This window comes from Antechinus flavipes, chromosome 1 (genome assembly GCF_016432865.1).
Source record: "Antechinus flavipes isolate AdamAnt ecotype Samford, QLD, Australia chromosome 1, AdamAnt_v2, whole genome shotgun sequence".
In the NCBI taxonomy this organism is placed as follows: domain Eukaryota; kingdom Metazoa; phylum Chordata; class Mammalia; order Dasyuromorphia; family Dasyuridae; genus Antechinus; species Antechinus flavipes.
The window spans coordinates 56,068,601-56,091,566 of NC_067398.1; the positions used below are offsets into that span (position 1 = coordinate 56,068,601).

Consider the following 22,966-nt stretch of genomic DNA (forward strand, 5'->3'; position numbering starts at 1 on the left):
GGAAAATCTCAACATTGAACTCCTTTCCCATATTAAAAAAATTTTCTGTGTTACTTGCTTTTTCCAGATGTAGGAATTAAGATTCTGTCAGATTCTTTTGATTTACATGGTAACCAGTTCTTGTCATCATTTTCTTGTGTGTCCTGCTTATAGATTCAGGTGATTTTTGTGATAATAATAACAAATATGACAAATATAACAAATAACAAAAATGACCAGAACAAGAATAGCTAGTGTTTGTAATGCTTTAAAATTTTGCAAAGGTCTTTATATAAGCTTATATAAATGATTTTATTTGATCCTTACAACCTTGTGAGGTAGTTGCTGTTATGTTGCCCATTTTTACAGATGAAGAAACTGAGGTTCAGAAAGATTAAATGACTTACTCAGAGCAACACAGGTAGTAAATATCTGAAGTGAATTTCAAGACCATATCATCCTGACTTCAAGTTCAGGGTTGTAGCACTTCTGTCACACGTATGCATAAAAACTACCAGCTCTTGAGTAATTGTTTTGATGAAAGGAATCATAGATGTTTAAAAGAACATCAGCAGTCATTTAGTTCAGTACCCTTGTTTTATAGATGAGTAAGTCAGGAGCCAAGAGAAATGTATCACTTGTCCAAAACCCTACAGACATTAAGTAGTAGAACTAAAATTTGATCTCTGTTGAATAAATTATCACTGATGGATAACACCTTTTCTTTGATTTTAAGATGGTTCTATTTCCAAATCTTGTGATCTCTTGGTAATGAAATTTACTGAGACTCAAGGTTATGTCTCCAATCCAGCAATCGTGAATTTGGCAAAACTAAATGGGGGATGGAGAATGGAAAGGAGGAGAATACTTTTCTGAAGGGTTTCACGGTGCCTTGATAGATTGTCTAATCAACAAACATTTATTGAGTATCTGGTATGGTTTTTGTACTCACTGCAATAGAAGTTCAAAAAAAGGGTGATGAAATACTGCATGTTGTCATTCCTTGTCCATAAATAGCTTAGGGGAGTAGTCCTTAGGGGAGATGGGAAGCCAAATCAGACATTGTCAACAGGTTCCCTCTGGGCTGAAGGGTTTTATACCTTACCCAGAGTTCCCCCACTGTCTATGGCCCTCTGCATCTCTCCCTTTCTTTTGTTTTAATTGAAGCAGGTATATATCAGTGGTTAAATCCATCAGCACGGGAGAAATCACATGGGCAAGTTGTAATATCACACAAGCAAGTTGTAACATAACAAACAATATGAATAAACAAAATAATAAAAATTTCCATGAGTCCCAGAAGGAAGGCATAGAAAATAACTATCAGTTCACAACCACACATACACCTCCTTCAGCAGCCAAGAGATATAGCACAATGCCAGTCGATTGTCCATTAATTCATGTGTCAGGGAATCCAGTGATTCCTGCAGATTGTGAAGTCCTGCATCTCATTAACAATTCTCATCTCATTAACAATTATTTTTGATGTTCATGAGTCAGTTGCCATATACATTGGGTTAACTGCCAGGCTCTTTCAGTAGTAGACATAGAGATGGAACCACCTGATGTTTTTTGGGTCTTCTCCTTCATTTCGAGGATCTTCTCTTTTTCCTTCTTTCTCTAATGGACAAGGCAGATACAGCTCAGTGGTACCCCATTGGATTTCTTCTCCATCTATAGAGACACAAGCAAACCCTCTGCTCCATGCGGTTAGTCTGTCTGGTCCCTTCCAGTCACCACTTTCCAGATCTCTTCACATTACCTGTAGATTGTGTAAAGATATTAGAGCTGCTCGTATTGGTCTCCAAGGATGGTGGAAATATGGAGTCGTTTATTCCAAATTCTCTCCCCTTTACATACCCTCATACCCTTATATAACCAGGGCAACACTGTGCATGCACTAACTATATACTGTGCACACAGGACCACATAAACAACTTGCTATTAGTATGTAGTTTACACCTGGTATCACTTTTTGCCACTTGGTATCATTCTGCTTCAATTACAATTCAGGAAGGCTAAGAGCCCTTAGAGGAGATGGGGAGCCAAACTAGACATTGTTAGCAGGTTCCCTCTAGGCTGAAGGGTCTTATACTTCACCCAGAAGTATATTTATATACTATCTGTGGCCTCTACAAAAACATGCAGTAATATCCTATGCCTGTTATCCACTACCATCAGCAAAAAAGGTAGTAACACGCCTTCTCTTAACTCTTAAAGTGCCAAGATCAATAATTGTAATTGTGTTGAGGTCAGTTTTGGAGTTTAGTCTTTCCATTTATATTGTATTTTGTTTTCTTGGTATTCCTTGCTTCATTCTGCATCAGTTTGTGTAAATCTTCTTATACTTCTCAAAATTTTTCACATTATTTCTTATGATACAATAATGTATTCATATACCACAATTTGCTTAGCCATCCTTCAGCCAATTGGCATTAATTTTGTTTGTATTTCTTTGCTATCTCAAAAAAAATTGCTGCTATTAATCAACTAGCGCTTATTAAATACCTACTAAGTGTCAGACATAATGCTAAGTGCTGGTTATATAAGTACAAAGAGTGAGATAATTCTTACTAGCCTATATTCTAATAAGGGAGGCAAGAAATACATATGCAAAATGTACAAGAAAAATATAAAGTTAACAAATACAGATATATTACAAAATTGTTGTATACAGGCTAATTTACAAGGGAAGACAATAGCCGTTTTCTCAATAGTATTTTACTTTTCCAATATGCATAAAGATAGTTTTCAACATTCATTTTTATAAGATTTTGTCTTCCAAATTTTTTCCCCTCCCTCCCTCCCTTACTTCCCCCTCCTCAAAACAGCAAGTAGTCCAACATAGATGATAGATGTACAATTCTAAACATATTTCCATATTTGTCATGTTGTACAAGAAAAATCAGACCAATAGAGAAAGAACTAGAGAAAGAAAAAACAAGGAAAGAAGGTGAAATTACTATGCTTTAATCTACATACAGTCTCCATAGTTCTCTCTTTTAACTGCAGATGGCTTTTTTTCCATCTCAAGTCTATTGGAATTGCCTGGAATCATCTCACTGTTGAAAAGAGCCACATCTACCATAACTGATCATCACATAATCTTGTTTTTGTACAGTGTTCTCTGCTCACTTCATTTATCATGAGTTCATGTAAGTCTTTACAGGCTTTTCTGAAACCAGCCTCTTCACCATTTCTTATAGAACAATAATATTCCATAACATTCTTATATCATAACTTTATTCAGCCATTCTCCAACTGATGGGCATCCACTCACTTTTTAGTTCCTTGTCACTACAAAAAGGGCTGCTACGAACATTTTAGCCTACATGAGTTCTTCAAATGAAGATATTAGTTGTTGGATGGATAAGGAAAGTCTTCATGCTAAAGATGATATCTGAGCTTATTGTTTGTTCAATGTGATTTTTTTTTTCATTTAAAAACCCCTTGACATCATTTTCTACTCTCTTATTCTTTCTCCTAGTCTCTCACAGAAAAAATAACCCTATTCTTACCAAGGCCAATCCTTCTATATGTCTACTTGAATCTGTACCTTCTCATCTTTAGTAGATTGCTTATTTATTTCCTGCTTCACTCTCCATTCAATCTTTTCTTTATACATTTACCATTTCTATTTCCCTCTGACTCATTCCTCAGCTCTTTGTAACCTAACTTCTTATCATTCAATTGAAACAGCTCTGTTCAAAGTTACCTGAGATCTCTTAACTGCCAAATCTGATGGTCTTTTCTCATTCCTGCTCCTTCTCAAATTATCTGCTTTATTTGTTACTGTTCTAACTTTTTCCTGTATGGTTTTTATTCTCCCTGGTTCTCTTGCTTTCAGACAGTTCCCCAGTCTTCTTCACTAAGTCATCATCTATATCTTATTCTTGTGAAGGTAACACTATCCTTACAGTGTGTTAGATTCATAATCACATTATTCTCAATTCTATATTTCCTGTTACCCCACATATCCAGGGAGTTGACAGATTTTGCCCTTTGTACTTTCACAGCATTCCTCACATCTGATCCCTTTTCTCCACTGACACAGCTACCTTTACTTTCTTTATTCAAGCCTTCATTATCTCTCAGAATATTATTGTGACAGCCTCCAAGTTTGCCTTTATACTTTTCATCTCTCTGCACTTCAGTCCAGCCTACATCTTGCTATTGCCAAAGTAATTTTCCTCAAGTGCAGATCTGACCTGATGACTCTTTTGCACAACGAACTCCAGTGGCTTTTTATTGCCTCTAGGGTAAAATATTATTAACTCTGTTATTGCATTTTAAAAACTGTATACAAATTGGCCCGAAATCTATCCTTTCAGCCTCTTTGGACTTTACTACCTGTCCTGAAGCTATAATCTAGACAAATTGGCCTGTTTCTCACAACAGTACACCCTCTGCCACTTCTGTGCCTTTATCCTCATGTTTCCCCCTTTCCTGGATTGCATTCTCTTTATACTTCCTTGTCATAGAATCTTTCTTCATCATTAATAGCTAACATTGTAGACCACTTCAAAGTTTGCAAAATGCTTTATATATCTTCTCACTTGATTTCTATAACATTGCTCTGTGATAGGTACTATTATCTCATTTTATAGAACAGAAAAACTGAAGGCTTAAAGAGGTTAAAGTGATTTGTCTGTAGTTGCATAGCTAGTTTCTGAGGTTGAGTTCAAAATTAGTTCTTTCTTGTTCTAGATCCAGCACTCATCCTTCCTCATTATCTTAAGAAGCAGGTTAAGTACTCAGAAGCCTTTCCTGATTTCTCCAACTGCTAGTGCCCCTTCTCCCAAACTATCTTATATTTTAACTACTTCTTACACACACACACACACACACACACACACACACACACACACACACACTTGTGTTTATTAACATTACGCTTCTGGTGCATATATTTCATATATACTTCTTGTTTCCCCTTTAAAATGAAAGCTCATCATAAAAAAGAGGAAAGGACCCACATGTACAAAAATGTTCATAGCAGCCCTTTTTGTAGTGGCAAGAAACTGGAAACTGAGTGGATGCCCATCCATTGGAGAATGGCTGAATAAGTTATGGTATATGAATGTAATGGAACATTGTTGTTCTCTAAGAAACAATCAGCAGGATGATTTCAGAAAGGCCTAGACAGACTTACGTGAATTGATGCTAAGTGAAGTGAATAAAACCAGGAGGTCGTTGTACATGGCAACAAGATTGCACAATAATCAATTGTGAAGGATATGGCTCTTTTCAACAATGTGTTTCAGGCTAATTCCAATAGATTTGGGATGGAGAGAGCCATCTACACTTAGAGAGAGAACTGAGTGTTTCACCACATTGTATTTTCATCTTTTTTTGTTATTTGCTTGCATTTTTTTCTTTCTCATTTTATTTGTTTTTCATCTGATTTTTCTTATAAGCTGCATGATAATTGTAGAAATATATTTAGAAGAATTGCCTTTGTTTAACATATATTGGATTACTTGCTGTCTAGAAGAAGAAGTGGGGGGGGCGGAGAAGGCAGCGAGAAAAAATATGGAAAACAAGGTTTTGCAAGGGTGAATGTTGAAAACATGCTTATGTTTTTAAAATAAAAAGCTTTTAAAAATAAAATAAAATGCTCAGTTGAAAGTAGTTTTTGCTTCATTCTTTTTACTAGTTCTCTCCTGCACTTGTAAAAGTTACTCTAAATATTTGCTGCTTGATTAATTGTGTTCTCACAACTTTTCCAACATTCCCATCTTTCATCATCTTTTCCAGTTTGATAGATGTGAAGTGAAACCTTGTTTGGATTCACATTTTTCTTAAGATTAATGATTTGAAGTAATCTTCATATGGCTATTAATGTTTTTTCAATTCTTTGAAAGTGGTTTGTGCCTTTTAAATACTTATCTTTTAAGGAATATTTCTTGATCTCATTTTTTATTATTGCTTATTTCCTATATATTATGAATAGCCAACCCTCCTTTGGGAAATTTCATTCAAAGATTTTTTTCCCTAATATAATCTTTTTTATCCTAATTACCGAGACTTTGTACAAATGCTTTTCAATTTCATGTGATCAAAATTATCTATTTTGTCTTGTATGATTGCTTCTATCTTTTAATTAAGAATTCTTATTTTTTATTTATTTTTTCACAGTATTACTTTTCATGTTCAGGTTAAGTATTTTGAGGGCTTTTTGTTGTTGTTGTTGTTATATGGTATAAGATATTGGTGTAAGCTTGATTTCTGCCAAATTTCTTTTTGCTTTTCCCTAACAGTTTTTATCTAGTAGGGAGTTCTTTTCCAAATAAATTAGGTTTTTAAATTTATTAAATACTGAGTATTTATTTACCACAAATAATGCTGGCCAGTCTGTTGGTCAGTAAGCTGTAGAACTCAGTAATGGAAACTACCAAACCTCTATTACTCCTCAGTTGTACCTCTAAACTATAATATAAGCATATCAACCTAATCTTTGTTTTTCTTTCCTATAAAGTTATCTTCTTGATTCTGACTGCTAAAATCTTTGGAACTTTATCCTGCTTCAATTGGTGTCACAATTATTTCCTTGATTCTGACTCTTTGCTAAAACTCCTTTGTAACTTCTGCTCACTGTCAGGCAGTGTAATTTCTTCTTGTTTGTAGCTCTTTGCTAAATTCTCTTTGGAGTTTGAATTTGAATTTGGATTTGAATTTCTAGATTCCCTTGGAATTTTAGCTGGCTTCAGTTGGCTTCACAATTATTGCCTTGATTCCGACTCTTTGCTAAATTCCCCTGCTATTAGCCCGCTGTCAAGCAGCGTAATAAATCTTTGCCCCTTTAAAACAACAACAAAAATACTTAGGAGTATTGAGTTGTTCCTGATTCTTCCTTGTTTCTCTTTTGCTGATCTACTTTTTAAATTTTTGAGCAGTACTAAATAAAGTTTTCAATCAATACCAAATAGTCCTTAATCCTTCCTAAATAGCCCATATATGAAGTCCTGGATTTTTTTTTTTTTTTTACTAGATCCCTAGGGCCTTCCTAAGCTTCTTATTACTTTGGATGGCTTCTAAAAGTCATGTGAACTCAGAAACAGTAAGATTTGCCATGAACTTTGAATTTCATTCCCAAAGAAGAACTCCTAGCTTGCTTGAAGCAAAGTATCTATATTAACAACTTATATTTTTATAGCCCTTTAAGGTTTACAAAGTTCTTTTCACATAATAATCCTATTAGTCAAATAGTACAAGTATTAACATTAACATGAGGAAACAGACTTCAAAGAAAGTTCACATAGGTAGTAAATCTTGGAATCAAACTTGGGCCTTTTGAGTGTGTTAGTTCCCCTCCACTACAATCTTCCTTATATACAGAGTACTATGAGTAAGCAGAGACAAGGCTGGATTTGAATTTAGGGCCTTTTACTCCAAATTCAAGAAGCTCTTTTAGCTGCTACATGTATGAATGACAGCAATAAATGGGGTACCGAAAGAAGCAAAGGTTAACTCTTAAAGAGTTGATGTCAAAGAAGACAGCCATATCTTCCTATGGTCTTTTAGGGCCTATTACAGAACTAGGTGGGCTGTTAACCTAATCCAGTTGGGTAATCCTAATGATAGATTATGCATCTGTTCTTAAAAGGACAATTTAGCTTTATTCTGAGAGGCATATCACTCAGTTGTTTAGCTAAAGGTCAGTACCTGTTAAGCAGATCTCATCTATATATAATGTTGTAAAAGTCTTGAGCTCTGCATTGCTGAATAAGTGATAAAACCATAGCTCCTTGTGCATGTTGCATGTATGTATAAATAAACAAGTATGTAAATATATGTGTGTATGTATGTATATATACATACATATAGTATATTTATATATAATATATACTAGTTAACATTGGTTCATTGACATAGTAACATGCTTTTTGAGTACTCAGGATTCTTATCCATACATTTTGCTTTAGGACTCACTCTCCCACTATATTGTGAAATCTTTTATACTTCCGTGGCAAGTTCAGACAAGCTGGTCAGAATTCCACATGAAGTCGAGACAGAAATCACTCTCCACACATCTGGACATTGCATCTGAGGGCTCTGACCTTGGCTGTCTCACACCTGTCTCCACAGCACGCATGTGTTCTTGCTTCATCTTTTTTATACATACACATATGTATATGTATACTGCTCTTGATCCTGAGATAGCATAACAACCTTTTTGTATAGGAACCAATAGGGGAGCAGAGCTGCATTATCCAGTTGCATGTCCTTTTAAAGAAACATCTTCAGAGTTAAATCACTGATTTCTTTCTTTCTCCTTCATCTTGTTTTATTTCCAGCATGTGGATTTGAATGTATGGGTAAACTCTGCTTTTCTTCTCTAATTTGGTTATTTCAAGTGGTGTGGTGGTGTTCTATACCTAAAGAAAGTTCCTGCTTCACAGAACTGCAGGATTTTATTTTCTATTATTACTTTTTTAAAAAGATATTCAGTTAGAAAATTATGTCTTTCTTCCATAAAATCTTTTCCATAATATCTTTGTATGGTTTATAGATCTTGAAAACAAAACTATTATGTCTTGTGCCTGTGTCTTTAGGCATATTGGGAAATCTGCCTATATCTCAGGCAAGTATATTTCCAGTACTGTTTTAATGAAATAAGCATTAGGGACAGCAGTATTCTGGAGAGTCTGAGGAGAGCCAATCTCTGTAGCTATCTAGTTTTACCCATGGTAGATGGAATACCCTGTATTTCTTGTTAGAGGGTCATCCAACCTCTGAGGCTTGAGTATGTCCAAGCCTCAGACAGGAGCCCACTCTTTCAAAATTGCCCATTCTGATTTTAGGAAGATTTTCTTTTGCTGACATCAAATTGAAATTTGCTTCTCTATAACTTCTACCCCATTTTTCTTGATTCTATCTCTATTTATGTCAAATAAAACATACATAATCCTGTTTTCCCATTTTGTTTTTCACTCATTTGGCTGTTTGACTCTTCATAAACCTATTGTGGGGTTTTCTTACCAAAGACACTGAAGTGGTTTGCCATTTCCTTTTCTGGCTCATATTACAAATTAGGAAATGAGCCACACAGGCAAAGTGACTTGCCCAGAGTCACATAGCTAATAAGTGATTGAGGCCAAGTTTGAACTCAGGAAGATGAGTTTTCCTGACTTCAGGCCTGACACTATCTACTGTGCAATCTAGCCACATGATGGTCCTTCAAATATTTGAAAATAGCTATCATATCCCTCTTGAGTCTTTTTTAGAATAAATATACCTTGTTCTTTCAAACAATACTTATATACCATGTTCTCAAAGCCCTTCATCATTGTGTTTGCCACTTTATCAATGACCTTAAATTGTGACACCTCAAACTGAATTCAGTACTCTATCCTAATTAAGGCAGAGTACAATTGGACTATCCCCTTCCTATTGCTAGAAGTTATGCCTCTCTTATTGCAGCCCAAGATCACATTAGTTTTTTGGTTGTCATATCACACTGATGATTCCTGTTGAGTTTGTAGTTTACTAAAACGCCCAAGTTTTTTTTTTTTTTTCACAATAATTACTCTCTAACCATGCCTCCTTTATCTTATATTTATGATTTTTTTGGTACTCATGTGCAAAAGTTTATATTTATTCCTATAGACTTTCATCTTCTATTTAACCAAATAACTCTAATCTATTTAGAGAGATCTTTTTGAATCCATACTGTCCACCCATTATGTCAACTATCCCTTAGTTTTGTGTCATTATTAAATCTGATTAATCAAACAAGTATTTAGTAAACATATACTACAACATCTATGCTTTTATCCAAATTACTAATAAAAAAGACTGAATAGTGCAGAGCCAATCACAGCTATTTGGAGTGCTCCATGATTGGAGACCTTCTGCCACTTAGACACTGATCCATTAGAGCCCCCCAGTGGTGACTTTGAAGGTACTAAATCAGTTACTGAATGACTGGGCTGGGCATGTAGAATAATGTCAAGAAATTACTTCCATTTTCAGGGTTGTTTTCCTCATCATTGGATGGCTTTGTAGAGGGATAGGCTACTAACTGAAGGGATCTTCCAGCAGAGTTAGGAGAAGGAAATAAGGTGGGTTTGGGGTTAGACTTAAAGAAATTAATCCCTAGCATGCCTATAGCTCCTGTATCATTAGGGCAGAACCTGGAGCCTGTATCACATATCCGTGGATATCTGTTGATCAGACACAAAATACATAAAGGCAATATTCAATAGCATAGTGCACAGAGCACTGGATTTACAATCAGATCTTGGCTCTGTCAATAATTTAGGAAGTTGTCAGGTGGTGACAATGGATGGTACACCAGACTTGGAGGAAGAAAGAAAGGAAGAAAAGAAAGAAGGAAGGAGGAAGGAAGAGAAGGAACAAAGGGAAAGAGGGAGAAAATGAAGCAAGAAGAAAAGAAGAAAGGGAAAGAGGGAAGAGATAAAAGAAGGAAGGAAAAGAAAGGGCTGAAGGGAAGATTTATTAAATAACTTAATAAGTGCTTGGGACAATATAGATAATATCTCAGTTCTAATAGCAACACTGTGAGATAGATGCTAGTATTATCTGTACCTTCATCATTTTACAGTTGAGAAAACTGAGGCAGAAAGAAGTTAAGTGACTTGTCCAGACTCACACAACTGGACAGTATTTGAGGCTATTTGAACTCAGATTTTACTGACTCTAGGTCCAATGTCTCAGGAAGATCTGATTTTGAATCCTTCAAATACTAGCTGTGATCTTGGGCAATCATTTAGTTGCCTCATCTGTAAAACAATAGGATTTTTGTTTTGACCCAGCAATGTTACTACTGGGCTTATATCCCAAAGATATTTTAAAGAAGGGAAAGGGATCTGTATGTACAAAAATGTTTGTGGCAGTCCTCTTTGTAATGGCTAGAAACTGGAAACTAAGTGGATGCCCATCAATTGGAGAATGGCTGAATAAACTGTGGTATATTAATGTTGTGGAGTATTATTGTTCTGTAAGAAATGACCAGCAGGATGATTTCAGAAAGGCCTGGAGAGACTTACATGAACTGATGCTGAGTGAAATGAGCAGGACTAAAAGATCATTATATACTTCAACAATAATACTGCATGATGATCAATTCTGATGGACGTGGCCCTCTTCAACAATGAGATGAACCAAATCAGTTCCAATAGAGCAGTAATGAACTGAACCAGCTACACTCACAGAAAGAACTCTGGGAGATGACTATGAACCACTACATAGAATTCCCAATCCCTCTCCCTCTATTGTCCGCCTGCATTTTTTATTTCCTTCACAGGCTAATTGTACACTATTTCAAAGTCCAACTCTTTTTGTACAGCAAAATAACTTTTTGGACATGTATACATATATTGTATTTAACTTATACTTACATATTTAACATATATTGATCAACCTAGCATGTGGGGGAAGAGGTGGGGGGAAGGAAGGAAAAAGTTGGAACAAAAGGATTTGCAACTGTCAATGCTGAAAAATTACCTATGCATATATCTTGTAAATAAAAAGTTATAATAAAAAAATAGGATTTTTGTGATCAAAAGAGATAACATTATAAAGCAGTTTACACATTTTAAAGTGCTATATAAAAGTTAGCTATTATTATTTTTATTAATTCATTTTTATTTTCAGCTTCCAATTCTTTCATCTACCCCCCCAAAAAAAACAAACAAACAAGAAAAACAAAACTCATTATAGTCACATATAGTCAAATAAAACAAATTCCTTATTAGCTATGTCGAAAAGAAAAAATTTTCCTCAGTCTGCTTTCTGAGCTCAGTGGTTAGTATTTGTGTTGATCAGAATATCTAAAGTCTTTCAGAAATTGTTTGTCTTTATAATATTTTTATTCTATGTTACTATTCTAATTCTGTTTACTTTGCATCAGTTCATCTAACTTTTCCCAATTCCCAGCTCCACCAATAGCACATTAATGTGTCTGTATTCCCATAGCCTATCTAGCATTTGTTATTTTCTTTCTTTTGTCAACTATCAGTATTATGGCTGTTAGGTGGTACCTCAATTTTACATTTGTCTAAATATTAATGATTTAGAACATTTTCTTATATATCTGTTGATACATTGGATTTCTTCTTCTAAAAACTACTCATTCATATCCTTTGACCATATTTATCAATTAAGGAATAGTTCTTATTCTTATAAATTTGAATCAATTCACTATTATATATTTTAGAAAGGAGATTTTATCAGAAAAACTTGCTGTAAAGATTCTCCAACTGATGGAGCCATTCTCCACTCAGTTTCCAGTACCTTTTACTACAAAAAGGGCTACTATAAAAGTTCTTGCACATGTAGGGGTTTTTTCCCTCTTCTGTGATCTTTTTGAGATACAGACCCATTTGAGATCCATTACCAAATTGTTTTGATAAGTATGACTTTGTAATATAGTATAAGATCTGATACTAAGTGTCCTCACTTTTTTTCATTAATTCCTTTGATTTTTTTAGCTTTTGTTCCTCCAGATGAATTATTTTATTATTTTTTCCTAGCTTTATAAATTAATCCTTTATGATTTGACACTGAATATGTAAATTTAGATAATATTGTCATTTTATTACATTAACTTTTATGCATTAATGAACAATTATTATTTCTCCAGTTATTTAAATATAGCTTTATTTGTGTAAAGAATGTTTTGTAATTGGGTTCATATATAGACAGTTTTCACTTTATATAAATTTGTATTACATAGATTCTAATTTCTGTAAAGAATTCTGAAATAATACACATTCTTTTTTTTTCCCCTGAGGCATTTGGGATTAAGTGAGTTGCCCAGGTCACATAGCTAGAGTAATAGGCATTCTTTTAAAAAACCTATTATTTCATTTTACTATACAGCACTGTGCTTTTTCTTTTTGCTCTTGCCCCTTGACTCAGTGCTCTACAGTTTCCCATCCCTACCTCCGCAACAAACCAAATTAAAGCAAAAAATAAATCTTCAATTGAAAGCAACAGCTGCCATAGGATGAGGGCTTGGCTTGAGACCTCCTCTGACAGAGGAAACATTTACCTCATGTTGCCTATCTATGTCCAGATCATGTCTGTCTTCAGTCCTTCAGTCTTAGGACACAGTATGTCTGTCCCTGGCCTCCACATATGGCCTGTCTCCTCTCTGTTTCTGGCCCTCATGTACCTGCCCCGTACTTCTTCTTGCTTCTGGTCAGATACTCACATGGTTGGCCATGCCCCTCCATCTGCTTTCCTTTTTCTGTCCCTATCCCCTTTGTGTACTTAAATCATGTGCTGGCAGGTTCCCTCCATGATGCCCAGTCCCTTTCTTACCTTCTGTTCTTCTATCTCTACTTCCAAAGGCACATTCAAATTACATAAAAATCACTATGTGTAAAAATTGCTTTACATATAGATCTAATGAATGGTTCACTTAGATAAAAGTGAGACTTTTTTATAATTATCCTGTGTGCTGACAGGCAGACTCTCAAGTATTTTGTTATCTGTATTTTTTTTTAATGGAATCACTTTTGTTTTCTCTTCTTCTTGCATTTTATTGGTAATATACAAAAATGCTGATGATAATTTATAGGTTTATTTTATATCTGGCAACTTTTTTGAAGTTGTTGATTGTTTAATTACTTTTTAGTTGACTCTCTAAATAAATCTTCACCTCATCTATAAAAAAAATGATAATTGTGTTTCCTCTTTGTCCATAATTTCCCCTTGATTCTTTTCATTATCTTTTTCTATAGCTTATTTTTTCCACATTATTTTGAATAGTAATAGTGATAATGGACATCTGAGCTTTACCCCTGATCTTATTGGAAAGGTCTTTTGTTTATTTGTGTTAACAGATAATTTCATTACAGATAATGTCTCTTGGTTTTAGATAGATATTAATTTCAATATTAAAGAAGATTCCATTTATTTCTCTGATTTCTAAAGTGGTTTTTTTTTAATAGGAATGGGTATTATTCTTTAAAAGCTTTTTCTTCATTTATTGATGTAATCATTTTTTCATTGTTTTTGTTATTAATATAGTCTGTTGTATTTATACTTTGTCTAATATTGAACCAGCTCTGTATTCCTAGTATAAATCCAGCCTGTTTATAATATATAATCTTTGTTATATATATTTCTATAGTCTCCTTGATGATATTTTATTTAAAATTTTTGCATCATTTAGAACTATGCCCAAAGAGTTATAAAACTCTGCATAACCTTTGATGCATCAGTGTTTCTACTGGGCCTGTATTCCAAAGAGATCATAAAAAGGGGAAAAACTTCCAGGGGCAGAGCCAAGATGGCAGAGAGAACACACATTTCTTTCTGACTTTCTTCTACAACCCTCAGACTAATTAGCAAATCCAGCCTCTGAATTAGCTCTGGACTGGCAGAATCCACAAGTATTGGGAGTACAACAAATTACCAGCAGAAAATAATTTTGAAGATTTCCAGAAAAGGTCTGTTTCAATTGGAAATGGGAGGGTGGCAGCCAAGCACAAGAAGCTGAGCACAGACACCAGTGCAGACAACGCAGAATCCTGGCAAGGCAGTGCAGATTCCATGTGGAGGAGACTCTATGAGGAGGACTCTACAGAAATCTATAGCAGTATTGGCCACTTTGCCCTGGTTTCAAGCCAGTAGATCAGCAGAGAAATTATAAAACATCCAATACAAACACAAAAGGTCAATCGTGAACCCTGAAATGCCAAAATTTCACAGGATCTGGCCACGCCCAACAAGCACCAAGAGTGAATCAGCACTGACCCAGAGCAGCAGCTTTATAGAGGAAGCTTGGAAAATCTCCCCTACTCTAAAAGCAGACATTAATGTTGGTTTTTTTTTTTTGTTTTGTTTTGTTTTTTAATGAGTAAAAATAAATAAATAAATAGAGAACTCTCATAATAGGCAGCTTTAATGGTGAAAGAGAATAACAGATAGCAAATCCTGAGGAGACTAAAGGCAGATTGTCTCCAGATGAATCCCCAAAAGGTGAGATAACCTATCCCCATCACACAAAGGTTTCCTAGAAAAAAATTTAAAAGGATCTTAAAAGAGAGCTAGAAGAAAAATGGAGAAAGGAAATAAAAACTTTGCAAGAGGGTTTGGAAAAGGCATATAACTCATTAAAAATGGATTTGATAAAATAGAAAAAGAAAGCAACTCCCAGAAAAACAGAATTTGTGAAACAGAAAAAGAAAATAATTCCTTAAAAATAGAATTTGTGAAATGGAAAAAGAAAATAACTCCTTAAAAAACAGAATTTGTGAAATGGAAAAAAAATTCCACTGAACAAAACAACTCATTTAAAAATTCAATTGGACAAATATAAAAAGAAGTTAAAAAAAAAAGTAAATGAAAAAGATAGTTCACTAAAATTCAGAACTAAACAAATGGAAACAAAACCAAAAAAATGAAAAAAAAAAAAAGTAAAATACCTATTTGGGAAAACAATCTACCTGGAAAATAGATCTAGGAGAGACAATTTAAGGGTTATTAGACTCCCTGAAATACATGATGAAAAAAAGAGCCTAGACGCTAATTTTCAGAAAATCATCAAATAGAACTGCCCAGATGTCATAGAATCAGAAGGTAAAATGACCATTGGAAAAAATTCACCGAACACCTACTGAAAGAGATCCCAAAATTAAAACCCCAAAGAATATTGTGGCTACATTTCAGAGCTATTGGACCAAGGAAAAAATATTACAAGCAGCCAGAAAGAAACAATTCAGATACCAAGGAGCCACAATAAGAATTACTCAGGACCTAGCAGCTTCCATTTGAAAGGATCAGAGGGCCTGGAATCTGAATTCTGAAAGGCGAAGGAACTTGGAGTACAGCCAAGAATAAATTACCCGGGTAAATTGAGCATTTTCTTTCAGGGAAGAAGATGGACATTCAATGAAACTGGTGAATTCCATTTATTTTTGATGAAAAGACCATAGCAAAACAAAAAATTTGACCTCCAAATATAGCACTCAAGAGAAGCATAAAAAGGTAAAAAGAAAAAAAAAACTCTTGAGAACTGTATTTCTGTAATGGGTATACATAGAGTGCACATATAATCTGATTTTACTGCTATAATATTAAAAAAAAAAACTAACTGTGGGAAGGGGATTGGAACAGAAAAAAAAGGGGAAAGTGGAGGTAAAATGAGGGAAATTACATCTCAGGAAGAGGCAAAGGAAAAAAAGAAAATTATAATTGAGGGAAAGAAGGGAGGGTGGTGAATATTGTATTAATCTTACTCTAATCAGATTTGTTTCAAAGAAAGAATATTAGATATATTTGGTTTCACCGAAAACCTTCTCTCACCCTATAGAAAAGTGAGAGGAGAAAAGGGAAAAGGGAAGGGGTAGGCTAAATATAAAGGAAAACAGAAATAGGGGAAAGGCATAAGAAAAGAGGAGGGTCTCGAAAGAGGGAGGACTGAGGCAATTAGTACTCCTATGTAAAATACTGGAGAGGAGGGAAAGGGGAAAAGGAAAGAGAATAGTGTAATTTGGGGTTAATAAGATGGCAGGAAATATAGAATTAATAGATTTAACTGTAAATGTGAATGGGGTGAACTTTTCCATAAAGCGTAAGTGGATAGCAGACTGTATTAATAGCCAGAATCCTACAATATGTTGTTTACAAGAAACAGATTTAAAGCAGAGTGATATATACAGAGTAAAGGTAAAAGTCTGGAGCAGAATCTGTTATGCTTCAGGTGAAGTAAAAAAAAGCAGAGGTAGCCATCCTGATCTCAGATCAAGCAAAAGCAAAAATTGATCTAATTAAAAGAGATAAGGACAAAAACTATGTCTTGTTAAAGGGTACCATAGATAATAAAGCAATATTAATATTTAAACATATATGCACCAAGTGGTGTAGCATCTCAATTCCTAAAGGAGAAATTAAGAGAGCTGCAAGAAGAAATAGAAAGCAAAACTGTAATAGTGGGATATCTCAACCTTGCTCTCTCAGAACTACATAAATCAAGCCACAAAATAAATAAGAAAGAGGTTAAAAGAGGTAAATAGAATACTAGAAAAGCTAGATATGATAGATCTTTGGAGAAAATTGAATGGAGAAAGAAAGGAGTACACTTTCTTCTTGGCAGTTCATGGAACCTATACAAAAACTGACCACATATTAGGACATAAAGACCTCAAAATCAAATGCAGAAAGGCAAAAATAGTAAATGCATTTTTTAGATCATTATGCAATAAAAATTACATTCAATTTAAAAGGCCAGGGGAAAATAAATCAAAAAGAAATTGGAAACTAAATAACCTCATCCTAAAGAATGAATGTGTGAAACAGCAAATCATAGATACAATTAATAGTTTCATCCAAGAATATGACAATAATGAGACATCATACCAAAATTTGTGGGATACAGCTAAAACTGTAATAAGGGGAAATTTTATATCTCTAGATGCTTACTTTCATAAAATAGAAAAAGAGAAGATCAATGAATTGGGCTTGCAACTTAAAAAGCTAGAAAAAGAACAAATAAAAAAACCCTAATCAAATACCAAACTTGAAAATAAAAGGAGAGAAAAATAAAATTGAAAGTAAAAAACTATTGAATTAATAAATAAAACTAAGAGTCAGTTTTATGAAAAAAACAACAAAATTAATAAACCATTAATTAATTTGATTAGAAAAAGGAAAGAGAAAAATCAAATTGTTAGTCTCAAAAATGAAAAGGGAGAACTATCCACCTATAAAAAAGAAATTAGAGCAATAATTAGGAGTTACTTTACCCAACTTTATACCAATAAATTTGACAACCTAAGTGAAATGGAGGAATACCTACAAAAATATAGATTGCCCAGATTAAAAGAAAAGGAAATACATTACTTAAATAGTCCTATTTTAGAAAAAAGAAATAGAACAAGCTATTAATCAACTCCCTAAGAAAAAAATCTCCAGGACCAGATGGATTTACATGTGAATTCTACTAAACATTTAAAAAACAATTAATCCCAATACTACTATATAAATTATTTGAAAAAAATGCAAAAACAGGGAAAGTAAATTATAGACCAATCTTCCTAATGAATATTCAATTAGGAATGAATTAATCCTAATGAATTAAGATAAAAATCTTAAATAAAATATTAGCAAAGAGATTACCAAAAAAATCATCCCCAGGATAATACACTACTATCAAGTAGGATTTATATCAGGAATGCGGGACTGGTTAAATATTAGAAAAACTATTAGCATAATTGACTATATCAATAACCAAATTAACAAAAAGAAAAAGCATTTGATAAAAACCAACACCCATCCCTATTAAAAACACTAGAGAACATAGAAATAAATGGACTTTTCCTTAAAACAGTCAGTTGCATCTATATAAAATCATCAGCAAGCATTCTATGTAATGGGGATAAACTGGAGCCATTTTCAGTAAGATCAGAGTGAAACAAGGTTGCCCACTATCACCATTACTATTCAATATTGTACTAGAAATGCTAGCTTTGGCAATAAGAGAAGAAAAAGAGATTAAAGGAAGTAGAGTAGGTAATAAGGAAACCAAATTATCATTCTTTGCAGATGATATGATGGCATATTTAGAGAACTTCAACAAACATTTCCTTTCCATTTAACAACAATTTCCTTTTTCTAATCAGATTTACCAAAGGTTTATCTGTTTTATTGTTTTTTCATAAAACCAACTTTTAGTTTTATTTATTAATTCAATAGTTTTTTTTTTTTACTTTCAATATTATTAATTTCTCCTTTTAATTTTAGAATTTTAAGTTTAGTATTTGATTGGGGGTTTTTAATTTGGTGTTTTTCTAGCTTTTTAAGTTACAAGCCCAATTCACTGATCTTCTCTTTCTCTATTTTATTCAAGTAAGCCTCTAATGATATAAAATTTCCCCTTATTACCACTTTGGTTGCATCCCATAAATTTTGGTATGATGTCGCATTGTTGTCATTATCTTGGGTGAAATTATTAATTGTGTCTATAATTTGCTGTTTCACCCAATCATTCTTTAAGATGAGATTATTTGGTTTCCAATTACTTTTTAGTCTATTTACCCCTAACTTTTTGATGTAGTTTTTATTTCATCATGATCTGAAAAGAAAGCATTTACTATTTCTGCCTTCCTGCATTTGATTTTGAGGTTTTTATGTCCTAATATATAAATAAAATTGCATACCAAGCAAAACAAATTCCTATATTGGCAGTGTCCAAAAATGTATGCCTATTAAGTCCATCATCTCTCTGTCATCCTTGATTCTCTGGAATTGGCTATGTTATGCCACAGTTCTCTTTAACTGTCCTGACTCAGTTTCCCTGTACGAGTTTCCTTTGTCTCAGTTTCCTTAACTGTTCTGTCTCAATCCCCTAAGTAAACTCCCCTCTGGGCCATTAAGACTGAGGACTGTTTGCTCTAAGGTTATAAATTGTTAGCAAGATAAACAAAAGACCTCCTGACTCTTTTCTGCCCTCAAGAATTTACAATATCCCTCTAAAATATTCCAAGATACCTCACTGATATCTTTACTTCTGTGTAGTCAAACATCCTGTCTCTGGGTTTTTTAGGATTTATGGCCTCCCCCATCCTGGCAGAAGTTTTCCCCGCTATTCTTACCCCTTCCTTTGTTTAGAGAAAAGGTATTTAAGAGGTTGGGGTTCCTCCATTCATTGCTGGAGGCTGGAGGTTGGTGGCTGGACGCTGGATTCTTTGAGATGACAATCTCCTCCAGCCCTGGGACCAACATGGATTCCTTGGTCCCAGTATATCTTTATCTCGGTCTGACTGGATAATTGAGACGAGAGTCCTGTCCAGTCAATTTTACTGTCCCATTAATAAAATATTAAAAACTCTCTAAAGTCTCTTCTGCCTCAGTTTCTCTGGCATTACAGCTAAAGTTTATATGATTAGAAAATGGGGGAGGGAGGTTAGAACTAATAAGGTGTGACTCCCTACTTCCATATTTCTTCCTATTAGACCATAGATAATTGAGATTTAACTTTATTTTCATATTAATTTCCTTGTTACTGAGGAAAGATGTGAAATATAAGTGAATCTATGAAAGCTATAGATTTAGGATCTCCTAATCTATAGGATTATAGATTCTCCAATTCATTATATTGCATATTGAAGTGAGACAAGTGTCCTTTCTTTCGAATGTAGAAGAGGAAATAAACCTTATTTTTTTCTATAGATGTGGAAACACTATCTTTCTCTTGAGAAAGTTGCAGAATGTTGTCCTAAGTATGAGGACTGAGTTTTTATCATTGTAGCCATTAGATGTTCAAGTTATCAAGAGACACCCAGCATCTGGGATATTAATTGTTCATTTTTCTAGGTATCTTATTCTTTAGCTTGAAAATTCTACCTGCCCTAAACAATCATAAATAGAGCTTCAGAGCCATTTGTCTTTTAAATGTCATTTTCTTTCTTGACTGTTCATGTTGGGCCAGAAAATGACAAGTTTAGAGCCATAAGGGATATCTTGAACTTGACTGCTTAATTGTATTGGACTAGGCTCTCCTCTGATGGCACACACTGATTGCTAATAGTTAAGTGCTCAAGCATTGAAATGACTCAGTATCGTTTAGCCAAGCTTGCTCTTGGAAGAGCCTCAAGTAGTATTATCTTGACAATGCTTAGGGGAAATCTTGCGTGGCCTCCAGGATCCTGAAGGTGTTTAGGTCTTAATTTTCCTTTTCTGCGACATTCCATAGATATTCCAGAAACTCTTTCTATACTTTTAGTATTTTTTTAGGTCTTCCACAAACACCAGAAGCAGCTGGTTAGTAATATTTTCCCCCTTCTACTAGGGGTCAAAAAGGCAAGTAAGCAGCTTCTTCAAATCCAGATCAACCTGCTCTCTTAAGGCAACACCAACATTAGCATTCAGCTCCCAAATTTCCATCTTGCTGCCATGCAACCCTGGTACTTACCCATGTGAGCAATACTTTCATTTCTTTCAAATGCCTTTCTGCCAGTACTTACAGGTATTATATGTATACTTACAGGTATTATATGGTCAACAGTTTCATTATTAAACTTCACTGCTATCCATTACCTCTTGTAGAAGATAGCATTACCACATGCACACCCTTTCTTGTATATATTATACATGTGTTTTTTGACTAGTGTGTCCTATTTGATATTTAATGGATTTAGATTCATAGACAGGTTGCATTAAGCACTTGAGCTTGAAAAAGAAAGTGAGCTTTCTGAAGTTCTCAGAGTACTGAAGATCTTCCCCCACTTTGTAGTGCTTAATTCTCACAGAGCTAAAAACTCTTTAGGAATGTACATAGTAGGGAGGAAAAAGTAAGACATGCAAGGGGAAAATCTGAACTATAAAGTCCTGAAGACAGGGTCTATTATGAATGAATCAGAAAAGTGTGTGTGCAGTTACCCATCAGTTGTCATCTTACAGATAATCATGCTGTTTCTCAGAACTAGAAGTGACCAGCTATCAGGGATGTTGGGAGCTGGAAGGTGGGGAAGATGAATGTAATAAAGGAATTCTTGCGGGTAAAGTGTAGGAGGAACTCTGAGATAACTTTTAACTAGGATTCTGTTTCTAATAGAGTAAATTCAACCTTCATGTCTTAAGGTTTGAAAAAGACTTATTAAAATTTTAATCAGGTAGTTGGTTAAACAAAAAAAAAAAATTGATCATGGAAGAAGCATTTTCCTCCTATTCTTTTAGAACTATGGCCAGAAATATGACATTTTAAGCTTCATTCCTGGAACTTTAAACAAAAATTGCTGGCCAGTTCTCATTTCCAAATGCTAGCTTCCCTTTTTACCATTTCTGGGTACTAATGTGTGTTTTGCTCTTTTTCAACTAGGCCAAAGAACTGGAAGGTGTAGAGGCAGAGCTAAGACGCCGTGACATTTTCTATAAAGAGCAATTGGGTCGAATTGAAAGAAAGGTAAAGCCTGTGTTCATTTTAATTTTGGGGGCCTAGTGCTAACAGCTGACTAGAATCCACATAGACTAATGTCTCAAAGAAGCAGAAAGCATTGTGCTGACACTTGGAGTTTTGGACCTCATCCCTTGCCCTGTGCTCCCCTGTTTCTCCAAAACCAACCTGTTTCTTTTCCTCCTTGCATCAAACAGCTCTACAAACTGAACCTTTTAACAAGTTGCATTCAAGAAGGTAATTGGTTTTTAATTGAACCATTTTTATTGAATGCCATGCCACTAAAAATTCTTCTTTCACCACAGGGCGGTGCTGAGAGCCAATTTACCTTTCTCCATTTAGTTAAGAAGCTGAGTTGAAGAAAATAATAATAATAATGTTAAGTCTTGCTATACAAATATATTAAAGTTGTATTATTAATTTCCTCCTGGGAGTTGAGGAGATCACAGTGCACCACTACTATACACTATCTGTTTCTCTTAGAATAAGCCTTTAAAACGAATGCCTTTTAAGAGACATCAAGCTAAAAAAAAAAAAAAAAAAAAACTAGAAATGATTTATAAAAACCCATTTAGTGATTTATTTACCACTCCCTTTTTAGTTTAGTTGTTGATCATGGTGGCTTTTCCAAAATAAATGCTTTAGAAAAATTTGGCAGAGTGTGGAAGAATCTCAATGAAGTGTTTTCACCTCCTGCCAGAGGTAACAAAGCCTGGTTCATCTCCTGCCAGAGGTAACAAAATCTGGTTTACTGTAGAATCGTGGCTAAAAATGAACTGTCATGATTTAATCTATAAAATATCATTTGACAGTATGTTTAGTGGCTCTGATTCCCAATGGGGTTTCCCTTTATAACTGAACCAAAGCAGAGCCACAAAAAAACCTGGATAGAACAACTATAAAGATAAGAAGGAAACTATTTTCTTGGCTGTGTATTTTTTCACCATTATTTTTCATTTTTGGTAGGGCAGACACAGGAAATATGATTTTAAATAGGCTATTAACATAAAACACTTGGTTAATATATTAACATTATATAGAACCCATGTCACTGACCCTTTAAAAATATATATCTTGAGCTACATATCCAAGTTTGAATGTAGCTTATAAGTGATAAGG

The 22,966-nt window shown here is 34.3% G+C and overlaps 1 protein-coding gene across 5 annotated transcripts in view; it reads left to right on the top strand.

Moving 5' to 3' along the window:
• CHCHD6 (coiled-coil-helix-coiled-coil-helix domain containing 6) overlaps positions 1 to 22,966 on the top strand; it is a 321,401-nt gene that overhangs the window by 121,891 nt on the left and 176,544 nt on the right. For 4 of the 5 annotated variants that reach the window (XR_007951588.1, XR_007951582.1, XR_007951587.1 and 1 more), the window contains exon 5: positions 21,773 to 21,856. The exons of the other annotated variant lie outside the window; for it this stretch is intronic. Coding sequence is in view for 1 of the 4 variants with exons in the window: in XM_051983082.1 (XP_051839042.1) it covers positions 21,773 to 21,856 (84 nt within the window). In the remaining 3 variants the exon portion in view is untranslated. The remainder of the gene's footprint in view (positions 1 to 21,772; positions 21,857 to 22,966) is intronic. 5 annotated transcript variants of the gene reach the window in all.